The 14,482-nt window shown below is 61.1% G+C and overlaps 5 protein-coding genes across 5 annotated transcripts; 2 read left to right on the forward strand and 3 right to left on the reverse strand.

Annotated features, from left to right (window-relative positions):
- Positions 1 to 871: 871 nt before the first annotated feature.
- HRG_05863 (kinase) lies at positions 872 to 5,104 on the forward strand (the record flags this gene model as incomplete). The annotated part of the gene is made up of 2 exons (XM_044864334.1): positions 872 to 4,376; positions 4,554 to 5,104. 2 exons carry the CDS (start codon positions 872 to 874, stop codon positions 5,102 to 5,104), a joined length of 4,056 nt encoding a protein of 1,351 aa, XP_044720866.1.
- Positions 5,105 to 5,869: 765 nt separating this feature from the next.
- Positions 5,870 to 6,558, forward strand: HRG_05864 (cytidine and deoxycytidylate deaminase domain-containing protein; the record flags this gene model as incomplete). Its single annotated transcript, XM_044864335.1, has 3 exons — positions 5,870 to 6,273; positions 6,359 to 6,440; positions 6,493 to 6,558. The coding sequence occupies 3 exons, from the start codon at positions 5,870 to 5,872 to the stop codon at positions 6,556 to 6,558; spliced, it is 552 nt and encodes a 183-aa protein (XP_044720867.1).
- Positions 6,559 to 7,237: 679 nt separating this feature from the next.
- On the reverse strand, positions 7,238 to 8,966 carry HRG_05865 (uncharacterized protein; the record flags this gene model as incomplete). Its single annotated transcript, XM_044864336.1, has 3 exons — positions 7,238 to 7,855; positions 7,942 to 8,823; positions 8,886 to 8,966. 3 exons carry the CDS (start codon positions 8,964 to 8,966, stop codon positions 7,238 to 7,240), a joined length of 1,581 nt encoding a protein of 526 aa, XP_044720868.1.
- Positions 8,967 to 9,876: 910 nt separating this feature from the next.
- On the reverse strand, positions 9,877 to 10,953 carry HRG_05866 (basic proline-rich protein; the record flags this gene model as incomplete). The annotated part of the gene is made up of 1 exon (XM_044864337.1): positions 9,877 to 10,953. The coding sequence occupies one exon, from the start codon at positions 10,951 to 10,953 to the stop codon at positions 9,877 to 9,879; it is 1,077 nt and encodes a 358-aa protein (XP_044720869.1).
- Positions 10,954 to 12,648: 1,695 nt separating this feature from the next.
- On the reverse strand, positions 12,649 to 14,129 carry HRG_05867 (WD domain, g-beta repeat domain-containing protein; the record flags this gene model as incomplete). The annotated part of the gene is made up of 2 exons (XM_044864338.1): positions 12,649 to 13,156; positions 13,213 to 14,129. 2 exons carry the CDS (start codon positions 14,127 to 14,129, stop codon positions 12,649 to 12,651), a joined length of 1,425 nt encoding a protein of 474 aa, XP_044720870.1.
- Positions 14,130 to 14,482: the final 353 nt, after the last annotated feature.

A 14,482-nucleotide genomic window follows, 5' to 3' on the forward strand; every position in this document is an offset into this window, starting at 1 on the left:
CGGTCCCTAAATTAAAGGAAGCCCTTTAGTCTATACAGTGGGGTCTCGATGAGATGCTCCCTTTGCACGCAAACATGATCAGTCTTTCGTTTGGTAAGGGAGCTCTCAAGACATGATATATCACCACGTGCGTGTAAGAGCTCAAAAGACACGCGTAAGACAGACGCGACAATGGTTCTTGACGAGCTAATCTGTTGCCAGAGCATGCATTTCTAGCTCTTGGACGGATAAAGATGCTTCAAGCAACTTCAAGATTCGGATTGTGCGGGAGAGGGAGAAAGCATCTGGCCATATGGCTGCTGGCCCTTCACGTTTCTTGCTTGAAGTTTGTGCAGACAGTGCGAGTACGAAATACTTGGTACTCGGTACGGAATCGAGATCAGAGGGAGCACGACTAACGTAAGCCAAAGAAAACTTGCTTCAGCAAGTCGCGGCGCCACTGCCCCTTTCGGACCCAAGACTCTCAGCCACTCTGTGGCTCAACTCCTCTCCGGTTCAACCTTGCACCAGAAGCTAGCATCACGCTCTGTTGCGAGCCATCACGATTCGCCAGCTGCTCTGACAACAGACACAGCTCTGCCAGCTCCGCCGTCTGCTCTCGTCCCCTTTATCGATACACAGCCAGCGGCCGTCCCGTCACAAACCGCCCAGCGCTCGCACACGGCGCCCGAACCGCATGGGCGCTTCCGCAGCGACTCGCTCACCACATGCTAAACCCGAGCCCGCCGCCGCCCGACGTGCGGTCCATCTGAGCCTTGAACCGCGCCCCCGCATATCGAGGTGGTGGGGGGGGAGTGGCTTTGGGTGACGCCGACGAGGCCCCCCGAGATCCCGCCCACCAGCTCCCGCAAAGCGGCTCCAGAACGCCGCCATGGCGGACACGACGCCGCCCCGTGCCGTGCGCTTCTCGGACGGGGAGGAAGACGAGCAGCCCGAGAGGCTTGAGAGTGTCGTCGACTTGGAGGCCGACGAAGACTCGTCCCCCGGCTCCGAGACCGACCTTCACGCCATCGAGGACCATGACGACCTCGGCGAGCTCAGCATGTACGCCGACACACCGACTCACCACGCCACATCGATGACGCAGCTGCCCCCGGGCACCGTCAGCAACGGCGCTCCGCCCAAAGGTCAGTGGAGCAGCCCCGGCGACGAGACGGCATCCTTTGCCAATGGCAGCCGGCCCCAGCGGCCCCTCGGCCCCGCCAGGACGCCCTCGAGCACCTACAACCCGGCGACTTCGAGAAAGCCCGCACTCCAGCAGCCCGCGCCCTCCTTTGTCGAGTCGATCCGATCGTCGTCCAAGACTCGGCCGAGGCAGAGCGAAAGCAGGTTCCGCGCGCAGGAGCGGGCCTACGTGCAGAAACTGCGCCAAGACTATTCGGGCGAATACTTCACCTCTTACCAGGCCGCCAACGGCAACGACTCCGACTCGGAAGGCGAGACGCCGTCCTCGGAAGGCCCCTACGAGGAGCGCCTCGACCAAGAGACCATCATGTTCTACGGAAATGACGAACTCCAGCCCACCGAGGAAGACGTCAAGGACCCGGAGAACCGCGAACGCCTCGAGTGGCACGGCATGCTCGCGGCCGTTCTGACTGGCGACGTGGTGCGCCAGGAGAAGAAGCGCTTGATCGGCTCCGCGGACCAGCAAGCCAGCAAGATGGCCCATAAGTCTGAGCTCTGGCTGGGTGTCCGCGCCGAGTCATGCGGCAGGCGTCTTCCCGTGCAGCGACGGATGGTGGAGGAGTCGCGCGCCACGCTTGATCGACTCCTGGACGAGATCATCAATTTCGAGGTCAAGGGAGAGAGCGAGGTGGGAAAACCGCCGTACGAGCAGGTCAAGGACGTGGTGAGAAAGATTGAAAAGTGCGAAAGCCTATACCCGTCCTGGTCATCGCTTGCAGCCGAGCACAAAGCTGCCGGCTCGCCCTCGTTTCACGAAGCATACGACGCCATCTTCTCGTGGTACAACACAAACGAGCTGATCAGCACGGAGCTGTCCATTCTCAAGAAGTGGGTCGGCAATGAAGAGCTGGACTTTTCCCGCACCAAGCAGAGGTCGCCGGCCGTCAACGGCATCACCACCGATGAGACGTCCTTCCTCGACCGGCTAATGAAGGAGGACGGCCTGCAGTCCCTCTACAACGACGACGAGCGGTCGACGCAAAAGGGCATGCTGCGGCCCATATCCTCCATCATTAGCAAGATTAAGGAGACGCTGATCCGGAACTCTGCCCCCTTCCAGAAGCGTCATCTCCCGCCCTATCTCGAGGAGCTCTTGACTCTCATCAGTTTCCCTTCCCGTCTCATCGAGGAAATCACCAAGACGCGTCTTGCGTACGCCAGGAGGGTCAAGGAAACGGCCCAGCAGAACCCTCTGATGCTGGATCAGATGATCTCCCAATTCCAGCTGCTCCTGAAATTCGCCATCAGGATCAAGCTCGAGTATCTCTCCATCGAGAGCCCAGAGCCCGGATGGGACCTACCCCCTTGCATCGACGAGTCCTTTGACCAGGTTGTCCTGGAAGCGCTCAAGTACTACTTCAAGATGCTCAACTGGAAGCTCAGCGGCAACAAAAACACATTCAAGGAGGCCGAGCTGCTGTTCCAGGAATGGGACTTTGCCAACTACATTGGCAGACACCTCCAGGGAGGCCACATCGAGGTTGCTGAACAGTTCAGCTCGCTCACCTTTAAGGCTCTGAATCGGCTGAGCCAGACGTTTGAAAAAGAGTTGCAGGTGAAGCCCAAGGAGAGCGCGGCCGAGATGAGCAAGAGATACAAGGCCTGCCTCGACTCAGTCCGCGTTCGCCAGCGGATGCTCCAGCGGTTCTCGAGGATGCTCAGCGACAACTACGAGCACGTCTCGGACTTTAGCATCTCATTCTCTCCCGAGGTGATGCAAAAGTTTTACGACCAGTTGGTCGCCTCTGGCCATTTCCGCGTGGATACGGGCCCCTTGGAGAAGCAAGGCACGTACGTCATTGCATCGTCTCAGCTTCACAGGCGGCTCGAGGACATACAGGCCATGATGGCCATTACGTCCCAGGAGCGGTTCTGCGAAGACGACGGGGAGCAGTATCTCTTGATTCTGCGCCCCGAGGACAGCTTCAATTGGTTTGGCGAAGTGATTCCTGTTACGCTGCGGGAGCAAAACATCGACTTGAAGCGCGGACAGGTCCGGCTCTGCGCCATAGGATCGCAGACTCTGCCGGAAGCGAGGAGAGCCTTTCTCGACGCCGTCGACATGCACGTCGACCTCTTGCAGGAGTCCAGGTCCAACATTCACAAAGTCAACACGAGGCTGTTGGAAATCCGCAGAGTGGCTTACAAGCTGTCCAATACATTCATGGACAGCGTCGAAATCATCAGGAAGCAGACCGAGGGCAAGGATTGCCAGGAGCTCATCCAGACGTGCTTCGTCTTTGCCACCGAGTTCGGCCAGCGATCCCTCCTGTACATGGACAGCAACCGGCGCCAGATGAACAACCTTAAGCTGACCAAGCTCGCGCTCGACTGGGTAAGCTTCATCTGCGACGACTGCATCGCCTCGGACCGCAAAACCTTCCGCTGGGCTGTGCTCGCCCTCGAATTCGCCATGGGCATGACGCGGGGCCGACACATACTCGCCCTGGGCGAGGACGAGTACGCAAAGCTGCGGACAAAGGTGGGCGGGTGCATGTCTCTGCTCATCTCCCACTTTGATATTATGGGGGCGAGGTCGAACCTGGCCGCCCAGGCGGAGAAGGAGAAGATTGAGCAATTGGTAGGGCAGTTTAGGAAGCTCGACAAGAACAGGATGCTGGACGACGAGGAGGCGTCGCGGTGCATTACGGAGCAGCGCGTGGGCCAGCTCGACAAGGTCGACGAGTACCGGCAGGAGAAGGAGGCGGAGCGGCGCGCACTGGGCCGGGTGCTCGAGACCAACAACGAGGCCGACCGGTCCCTGGCATACCTCTCGTCTTCGGCGACCAATGTGACGATGCGCTGGCAGCAGGGCCACTTTGTCGGCGGCGGCACCTTTGGAAACGTCTACGCGGCCATGAATCTCGACTCCGGGCATCTGATGGCAGTCAAGGAGATCCGACTTCAGGACCCGAAGCTGATTCCGCAGATAGCGGAGAAGATCCGGGAGGAAATGGGTGTCTTGGAGGTGCTGGACCATCCCAACATTGTGTCGTACCACGGCATCGAAGTGCACCGCGACCGGGTCTACATATTCATGGAGTTTTGCTCGGGCGGGTCGCTGGCAAGCTTGCTCGAGCACGGCAGGATCGAGGACGAGCAGGTCATCATCTTTTACGCCCTGCAGCTACTCGAGGGACTCGTTTACTTGCACGAGAGGGGGATCGCCCATCGCGACATCAAGCCAGAGAGTGAGTTGCCCGGATGCGTTTGCCCCTTGGTATTGACGGCGCTTTTCCCTGTTCGCACGTTCCTGCTGTTCTTCCTCTGGCAGCTCTTCGTCCCCTCCCCCCTGTTCACTTGTGTGTCTTGCGAGCATGGCGGGGCTTCGCGCGTGTTGAGGACCGAAAGGCTGATGCTGAAGACAGACATTCTCCTCAACCACAACGGCATCATCAAATACGTCGACTTCGGGGCCGCCAAAGTCATCGCCCGTCAAGGCCGGACGCTGGCGGCGGACCTGCACGCGACGAAGCCGAACAAGTCGATGACGGGGACGCCCATGTACATGTCTCCCGAGGTGATCAAGGGGGAGAACCCGGGAAGGGCGGGGTCCGTCGACATTTGGTCGCTCGGGTGCGTCATCTTGGAGATGTCGACGGGGAGGAGACCGTGGGCCAACCTGGACAACGAGTGGGCCATCATGTACAACATTGCGCAGGGCAACCCGCCTCAGCTGCCGACGTCGGACCAGCTCAGCGCCGACGGCATCGACTTCTTGAAGAAGTGCTTCTTTCGGGACCCCAAGGAGAGGCCGTCTGCCGTCGAGCTGCTGCAGCACGAGTGGATCATGGCGATACGGAATCAAGTGGTGGACCCGCTGACGCCGAGCGACGCCAGCGGGTCGATTCAGTCGACGCCTATGCTGACGGGCTCGAGCGGCCGGGGCAGCAGCGTGGGACCCGACGGATTCTACTAGGCCGGCGAGTGTGTTGTATCTTGCAGGGCCAGCCAACGGGGCACTTTGCGGCTGTGCCACTTTGGCCCCCTTTTCCAACACCTCACTGGCTTTCGTCGGATGATCTTAACGAGTGGTAAAGGGTTTAATGGGTCCAGGTGCGTGCTTGTTCGAGCTTGGAGTTGGGGAGTTGCCTGTCCTGGGGGAGAGGAAACAGAGAGGAAGAGACGGATGTAAAAGACTGGTGGTGGGTGGTGCGATCTGAATCAAGAAAACGTGATGAGGGTGGCCAGATAAACGATACCAGGGACGCGTTGTGCAGCAGCATGTAATTCTGGGCGCGAGGGGAGGGTCATGACGCTCTGAATGGAAAAGGGGTGCAGCGAACGTATTACTTGTTGTACTTGTGCTGAAGCGGCCGCGGCAGATGGACGTCTTTTCTTCTCCTTGGACTCTAAACGAGAGTCGCGTACGCACGGGCGACGTACAAAGACAGCACGTAGGCATCCGCCGATATGCGGAGGGAGACGCCGTTGAGCTATCTGGGGCCCGGGCCGGGGCGGGAGCCGGAACGGGGTGCCCCGCGCTGGGGTAAAGGCGGGGTTGCCCGCTTTATTGCCTGCCGGGTTTGAAATAAAAAAAACCCGTGGTCATTCTTGGCGGGAACAAGCTCTACGACGACATCTCCTCACACCCGCCCCTCTCCCCTTACCTCCCCTCTGAAAAAGAGATAGCCGAGTTACGGTTCAGCCCGGGCAGGAGACGACAGGAAAAAGACGATCGGGCATGACGTCAGCCGCAGTCGAGGGGCCGACGCCGACGAGCGCCAGCTCGGCCGAGGGCGTGCTGGCGACGTGTGCGGCGCACGGGCTGACGGCGGCCGAGTTCGGGCGGCTGCGGGAGCGGGCGGTGGCGGCCAAGGGCGCGGCGCACTGCCCGTACAGCGGGTTCCGGGTGGGCGCGGCGGTGCTGTGGGCCAGCACGGGGACGGGGCCCGGGGCGAGCGACGAGGGCGGCGCGGCGGTGACGGCGGGCGCCAACATCGAGAACGCCAGCTACCCGGTCGGCACGTGTGCCGAGCGCGTCGCCGTGGCCCGCGCCGTCGTCGAGGGCGGCAGGGCGTTTCGCGCCGTCGCCGTCGCCACCGATGTCAGCCCGCCCGCGAGCCCGTGTGGCATGTGTCGGCAGTTGTGCGTTGCGTTCGCCTTCTCTCTCCCGTGGCGCTCTCTCGCCAGAGGCGCGCTGGGGTGGACTGACTGGCTGACGCGGCTGTAGCATTCGCGAGTTCTGCAAGCCAGACGTGCCCATCATCATGTTCGACAAGAACCTCGACTACATCGTCCTCACCCTGGAGCAGGTCAGTCCCGGCCCCCTTGCCCTCCAGCTCGTCGTGCCTGACCGAGGTACAGCTGCTGCCAATGTCCTTTGGCCCCGAGGATCTGCGCCCGTCCGGCGGTGCGCGGGCGTTGGTGTAGGAGCCAAGTGCAAGGTGTTGCGGCGTCGGGGGGTTCTGTGGTTGTGCCTGCTCCTGACACCCCATCACTTGGTCTCACGGCAAAAGGCTGAACGGGGAAAGCTTGACATTGGTCGTTCTCAGAGCTGGGTGAAGTCGTCGAAGGGGTTTGTGGGTGCCATTACTGCTGCCGTCACGAGTCGAGATAGCTGCCAGCGCCAATTTGTACAGGCCCTCTTGAGTAATGAAGCCCCAACATGGGCGAATTGCCCCTTGAATTTATTAGTAGGTTTCTAAGTACTGAATTAAAAGAAGCCCCGCGTCAGGCTGGGTAGAAATCGTATCCAGGGCATGGTGTCCTCCCGTCCCCTTGCGGCCGCTTGTGTGGAGAGACAACAGGGCGGCATATATGTATCCTCTCCGACCTCCTCCATCCCTTTCCGCCGCTCACAAAACGCAAGCGTCAATATTAACCCGTCTCGTTTCTGCTCATCTCCGCTCCTCTTCCTTTTTTTGCAATCCTCCCTGGTTGGTCGGAGGTTTCGTCGGATGGTATATATAGTTTCTATCCGTGTATGTAATGGGTTTGGTGGGTTTCAATGTCGAAGAAACTTTGTACGTGGTCGGGAGATTATCCACGCTCCTCACTGTACAGCCGAAGCATGTGCCGGGCTCGGGTTCCGCGCTTCCTCCGCCATCCATCATCTGCGAAGCGGGCTGACACCCAGGCCGAGGCCCAGCAGGCTGCCCTTCTTGGGCGTGCCGCCGACGGGAGCGCCGGGGATGGGGCTGCTGTTGCCGCTGCCGCCGGTGGGCATTTCGGGCTGTGCGGCGTCCATCGGGCTGTCGTTGCCGCCAATGGGCTTCATGTCGGGCTGCGTGTTCATCGTGTCGTCGATGCTACCGGGGTTGCGACCATCGTTGTCGTTGCCGCTGGCTGTCCTGACGCCGGAGCTGGTGCTGTTCCTGCTGTGCGTGCCTTCATGGTGATCCTGGACCTTGTCCTTGGCTTTATTCTTGGCCTTATCCTTGGCATCGTCAACTGCGGCGACAGTATCGATGCTGGCGCCCTCAGTCTTGCCGCTCGTAAACTTGTCCTGAACCTGCGGCCTCTGCATCTTCTGCACCTTCTGCTGCGACGACCGAGACCGAGCGCTGGGCGGTCCGCACGCCAGGTCGTACCACATGCCGGGCTGGTGGTTGTCGATGTCGCGCACGTCGTACGACACGGGCATGCCGTAGAGCTTGCATCGGGGCGCGCCCAGGTCGTTGGGGTAGTAGCGGTAGGCCTTGCAGCCCTTGGTGTCCTCCATGACGCTCTGCACAGGCGTGGTTTAGCTAGACGGCTCTGAAAAGGAGGAGGAAAGAAAGGCTTGGAAGAAACGAGGGGGGCAGGGAGGCTTACATCGCAGAACTGGTAGCAGCCCTCCTCGGTGACGGGCACGCCAGGCCGGTCCTCGATGAACTCGGCAATGAAGTAGGTGCCCGCCGGCTCGCCCTTGACGCCGCAGTACGCCGACTCGGGCGACGGCCGCCCCGTGGCCTTGTCGTGGGCGTAGACCGTCTTGGTCGGCACCACCGTCGCCGGCGGCTTGACCGTCAGCGTCGTCTTGGTGACGGGCGTCATGGCCGTGTCGATGACGCAGATGGTCGTCGTCTGCGCCGTCTTGGCCGGCGGCTTCGTCACGAGCGTCATGTGCGTCGTCAGCCCCGTCGTCGTCTCATCGCTGCACGGCTCCGTCGTCGTCGTCGACACTGTCGCCGTCTTGCTGGCCGTCAGGGTTGTCGTCACCGTCTCGTCATCGCATGGCTCCGTCGCTGTCGTAGAGGGCGAGCGCGGCGGCGTCGTCGTCGAGAGGATAATGGTCAGGGAGCCTGTCGACACCACCGTCTCCGGGTCGCAAGGTTCATCGTCGCCGCCTGCCGTGGGCGTGTGGAGCACCGTCGTCGTCGACGTAAGGTTGGCATACGGGTTGCGCGTTATGACGGTCTTGACGGTCACGGCCCCGGTTTCCTCGGGGCAGGGCTCCGTCGTCGTCGTCGTCGTGACCGGAGTCACGGTTATCGTTTCGTCATCAAGGCAAGGCTCCGTGACCGCCGGGTTTGTAGCCGTCACGTAGACGGTGACGTCGATGGTCGTCGTCGACACAAACACGGTCCCGGTCGGGCACCCCTCGGGCACGGCCATGGCCCCGTCCGCCTCGCCTTGCGCGCCGCCGTGCTGTGACCGCGGCGCGATGCCGCCAACAACGCCCACGAGTTCCAGGCCCGCATCCCTTGCTTCCAGCTGTGGCTTCGGGTCAGTCGCTGCGTATGCGTATGTCCACGTTGGATGGGCCGTCATCTTACCTCATCGCCAAGGACTTGTCTGGGTGCCGCCTCGACGGCCACCGACAACAGGCCAACGGCCGCTAACGTCCAAGAACGCATCTTCAGTTCTTGTCTAAGCTCGGCTGGCTCAGGGATAGGCTCGGCTCGGGACCAAAGATGGAATAAGAAGCACGTGTCGGCTGATGCTGGCCGAGAATGGATGAGAGGAGAGCTCGAGTGCTTGTGCTTGCTGATGATAATTGCCGTCTCCAGTCGCATCGTCAGTGTTATATATGTCGTCTGGCGGCCCGTCCCAGGGCAGCAACAGCTGAAACAGTTGTCAATACTTGGGGCGTCAGGGAGCCTTGTTTTTTCCTCATCGAGTTCGTCAACGGGCGGTACAGATAGAGCGATGAATAGCGCTGTTGCCCTGGAAAGGGGTTCGCCGCCGTGCAAGGGAGAAGGCCTCCTTGCACCCGCCTCACCACCAAAGGCCACCTGGAATCGCGCCCTGTATATCAATCACGTCCAAAGTGCGGGAATGTGTGCTTATGCAGTTGATTCACTCGTCGTCCTAGTTTTGGCTAGTCCCAGCGCCCGTGAGCCCTTCAACCTGTGAGTGAAGCTCGAGTATCTCCGGCGCCGGCTGCACACTACTCGGCTCGACGTGCCCTCCCATCATTGCTACATGCAGTGGTGCCTCAAAGAGAGAGAAATGCAAGGGGAGGGTATCTGAACTCGGGGATGCACTCCAACGCCGTCTCGTCCCTTGAGGGGGCGGAAAGCAAACATCACCATATGCCCATACTGCAAATCAAATCAAAGGCCCGGCCCGCTGCCATGATGATCATAAACACGCCGCAAAAGCAAGAGAGTGTCGGCGCACCACGTTCCGGTGTTGGAATGGTGCAAGTCTGTGAGAGGGAAGAGAAAGAAAAAAGGCCAAATAGCGGGAGTGGTAGGGACGGGTGAGGGCAGCCACCCGAGCAGCGACAATGGCAAAACAGCCTTGACACCGGGTGGTCCCTCCTCAGTCCTCCCAGATGGTTTCCAGGTCAATGTCCCCTCGGCGCTCGGCACCGCAGACGCTCCATCGCTTGCGCTTGTCTCTCGAGCCAAAGTTCATGGTGCGGCCGCGGGCGGGCACGTCGTTGGCGTTGCGTGCCCTTGCATCCGACGAATCGAGGCCGTCGGCAGCTTCGGCGGCGGCCTGCAGCCGGGCCAGTCTCTCGGCCTCGAGGGCGGCCTCTTCTGCGTCTGGAGAGTCGGGAATGGTCTCGAGGCTCGAGATGCTGGGACTGCGCGACCGAGTAGAGGTCGGGGTCGAGGGGACAGAGGAGAGACTGCCGCCGTGAAAGCCAGACAGTGCGTCGTAGGCTCTCATGGGGGAGACGGAGGAACTCGAGGACGGGGTCGAGGGCAGCAGCGCCAGAGACGAGGCGCTGGGAGGAGCGACGCCTCGAAGGGGAGAGGGTGGGCGGCGGTGGCGGGCCAGAGAGCCTGGAGTGGGGCTGGCTCGACTCGGGGAGCAGCTTCTTTCGGCGGTGGAGGATGTGGACTGGGGCTCGGCGTCGTGGACAGAGGCCCGGACGGGAGATGACGTGGGGAAAACATCGTCGACGGGCTTTCGGGGGGTTCGTACGCGGCGGGGAGAGCCCAAGGGGCTGGCGGGCCGCACCTGAGGAGAGTAGAGGATGCGGCCCGAGGCGCTGAGGCCCGGCATGGATTGGGTCCGGGACATGGGCATGGCGAGGCCGGCGGCGGAGCAGGAGCGCGAGTGGGAGTGGGAGGCAGAGAGGGGCGAAGCGGTTCGAGGGCGGTAGGGAATCGAGGAGGGCGCCCACGAGGGCGTGACGGGGGACGGGGGACTCGGGTCGGTACTGCGGCGCAAGGTGGGCGGCTTCGACGAGAGGTCGAGATGGAGCGTGGGGACGGCCGCGTTATTGCTGCTGCTGCTGCTGCTGCTGCTGCTGTTGTTGTTGTTGTTGTTGTTGTTGTTGTTGTTGTTGTTGTTGCCGCCGTCGTGGTTGGCGGCTCCGAGGCGGACAGAGGGCACAGGCGAGGGCTTGAACTCCTCCATGCGCTCCGTCTCAGGAACAGACTCCATGGGTCGCGAGATGCATCAAGCGTCGAGGGTGGGAGGCTCGGCGTGCCGAGACGGATGGTTTTGTGTGTGTGCGGGAGTCGACGGACCGACGGCTAGAGAGAGAGGGTTTGACGAGTCCAGCCGGCAAGTGGCGGCGGGTGCTTGTCGGATGCCTCACGGTGAGACGAGGGACATTCCTGAGACTCGACCAGGCGACAGACGAGGCAAAAATAAGCACCCGCCTTGTCCCCCCCGAGTCGGTCTGCGGCTGCGTGGATGTTTTTTTTTTGCGGGCTTTGCCCCCTGTCCCTCTTCTCTGTCGTTGTCGCTCGTCTCTCTGTGGCTTCTTGTCTCTCGGCGCTGCTGCTGTATCCTCTCGGATTGTTGGAGAAACACGGGCGGCGAGACAGAGCTGAGGAAAAGGGAACCAGACAAAAGGCCGCCGACAACAATCGAGGGGCGCTCGCCCAACAAGTACCGAAGGCACCCCAGACAGCGGGGTGAGATACCTAACCGGGCAGTCTCTGGATCCGAGGTTGGTGAGACTCAGGGTACCCTGTACAGTTGGTAGGTGTCAGCGCCCGCACTGTGGTTCCGGCGACGCGGGTATCTGCCCATGGCCCATTTCCCAAGGTAACCTAACTAATTACTTACTGTACGGAGTACGGAATACCTGCCTACCTAGGTAGGTCAGGTAGCACTCGCTGTCTGTCTTGGCGGTACCTGCGCAAGTAATGAGTTGAATGAACCAGGCAGACCCCGCGTGGGCCGAAGACGGCGGCGGCGACTGGCGCTACGCTTTGATGCTTCTAATTCAGTCCTGTCAATTCAATCTACGGTTCGTATGAGCATGTAAAGCAGAGGTATGCAGGTGTTCTGTGCCGATGGGGTATCCCCATATGTTACGTAACTTACTGCACATACAGCATGATGCGGACGTCTAAGTTACTGGGCAAGCCATGTACAGTAGGCATGCACATACGGAGCGTGTCAAAGGCGCGCGCTGCCTTCTGGATCGAGGCCCAACGACAGTGAGCACAGCCGCGTCTTTGGCCAGAGTTGGACTAGCGCCCGGCAGAACCGTCAAAGGCTTAGTCACCCGGCCGTTTCTAGCGCGACGCTTCAGTGCCTCGGATCGGACATGCTGGCAGGCGTACATGCTGGCAGGTGTACGTACTACAGGTGTGCCAGTCAGTGATTTTCCGTGCGCTCCCGCAACCCCTAACCGCCGCTGATGACCTGGTGACTGCTCGCTGTCCGCGCTAGCGGGAACTGACTCCAAAGAGGGAGGTGCAGAAGTCGGCTGTCGGTGCTAACGTTGAACGCACAGTGTGGCCTGCACATGTTGCATCGCCATGAATAGATGCAGGTGACTCACCCACGGCGCCTAGACCAGCCGACTCCTGAGCTTCGAGGCATGTGGGCTCGTTCCCAGCTTGCCGTCACGTGCACGTCAATCTCGAGTCTCCTGGCAAAGGAGAACCCTTCGTCTATTCATCATGGCTCATACCGGTCAACGACTGATTCGTAAAGCTGCAGTAAAGTCACGGCCATCAGGCTATCAGAGCTGGACCGAGAGAGATGGCGGGCATGCGTGTCTTCACTGCCAATAATCTCTCCTCTTTGCTCTCGACGGCTGCACTCTAGAAAAAGAAAATGAGGCAAAATTGGCTCGTTGTGACGTTTGGTATTGAGCTCGTCTCCCCGCTTGCGTCTTCAGCCATCCTCCAACTCGACATCCTCTTGTCGGATGGGTAGCTCGCTTCGCAACCCCTCCTTGACCTCCGAGTTAACCCCGTTCGGGCCCCCGACGTCCGTCGCGTGGCGGTACACCCGGACCGTGTTGTCCTGGCCGGCGCTTGCCATGGTCTCGCCGTGGACGTCCACCCAGAAGCACACGCCCTCGTGGCCGCGCACCCGCTGAAGGATGGCCTTGCTCTTGACGTCCCACAGCACAATGTCGCCGTCTTCGCTTGCCGACGCGAGCAGGGGCTCGCCGCCCAGCACGGCGAAGCAGCCTCCCACGGCAAACCTATTGTTTTGGTGGCCCTGATACGTCTTCTTGACCGTTCCCGCGACGTAATCCCAGAGCCGTATGCAGCTGTCGAGACTGAAGGCGAGGACGAAGCGGCCGTTGGGAGAGAAGCACACATTGGTCACGGCCGGGTTGTCTTCGTGGACAAGAGTCCGAAGGCACTGGCCGGTCGACGTGTCCCAAACACGACTAAAACGTCTCATCAGCAACCAGTCACGATATCCGACCACGCCGAGGCGTCTCACATTAAACCATCCGTGGAACAGCTCACGACCAGCGTCCCGTCGCGACAAAAGTCGATGCCGCTAACGGGATCGCTGTGGGCGGGCAGGCTTCGCATCATCCTTCGGGCCCTCACGTCCCACAGAAAGACGGCCTCGTCGTAGGACCCGCTGGCCAGAATGTTTCCCTTGGGCGAGAATGCCAGGCAGTGTATGTAGTTGTGATGCCCTCGCAACGTGGACCTGCCCTGGCCCGACGATATCGACTTGCGGGTGGTTGTCTTTGGGCGCCCCGTGACGCGATCCCACAGCCGAATGGCCTTGTCATCGGAGCCGCTTGCCAGCGTGTTGCTATCGGGCGTCCAGACGAGGCAGCTCACGCCGGCCATGTGGCCCACGAGGGTATCCATGTGGGCGCCGGTTGCGGCGTCCCAGATCTTGAGCGTTGCATCGGCAGAGGCCGACGCGATGAATCGGCCGTTGGGCGATATGCGAACCTGAGAAACGGGTTTTGTATGGCCGTGCAGGATGAGCCGCGGCTTGTAGCTGGGCTTGAGTGGCTCGTGTTCCAGTGGGGGGGACGGCTGAAGAGGTCTCGGGGAGAAGGACTCGGTCCGGGAGCGGTCGTAGGAGCTACGGGAGGCGGCGCGGGGACGGGATTGCGAGTCCCTCGACGGAGACCTGCTGGGGGACCGTGAGGCCGACCCGGAGCGCGAGCTTGAGCCGGAGGTGGAGCGGGATCTGGAGCGCCGGCGCGTGCACGAAGGCGGTGACGAGTACCCGTCGTTGGAAGCCTGTGTGACTGGGCTCCGGCTTAGGACATGGCCGCCTTGCGAAGCCCCCCAGGAGCGAGAGCGCGGTCGCTGCAGCAAGGCATCATGAGTCCGGCGTCGCTTGGGTGGAGGTGGAGTTGTGCCGGCGAGCTCATCGGGCGAGTCCATTGCTGGGCCAGTTGGGACGCGAGGCTGACGCGCGGCGGAGGTATGGGAAGAACGGAGGAAAGCTCTCGGAAAAAAATGCGGACCGGTATGACGCGGCGCCATTGGCTGGCGAAACACATGCAACTCAACACGTGGGGCCACATGGATGAAAAATCGGCGACACTCTCTCCAAGGATCTCGAGGCTTGGCTTCGTTGTTAATCAAGCCGTTGGCCATGCAACGTTGTCGCCTGTGGGCCGCTATCATCAGTGGGAATTGACACTGGCTTGCGCATGCCGACGCTTGGGGCGACAGCAATGCGGCTGCAAAGGACGCCGAGTGTCGCCAAAGAATGATCCACCTACCCGTTCTAC

This window comes from Hirsutella rhossiliensis (genome assembly GCF_020360975.1).
Source record: "Hirsutella rhossiliensis strain HR02 chromosome Unknown scaffold00005, whole genome shotgun sequence".
In the NCBI taxonomy this organism is placed as follows: Eukaryota; Fungi; Ascomycota; class Sordariomycetes; order Hypocreales; family Ophiocordycipitaceae; genus Hirsutella; species Hirsutella rhossiliensis.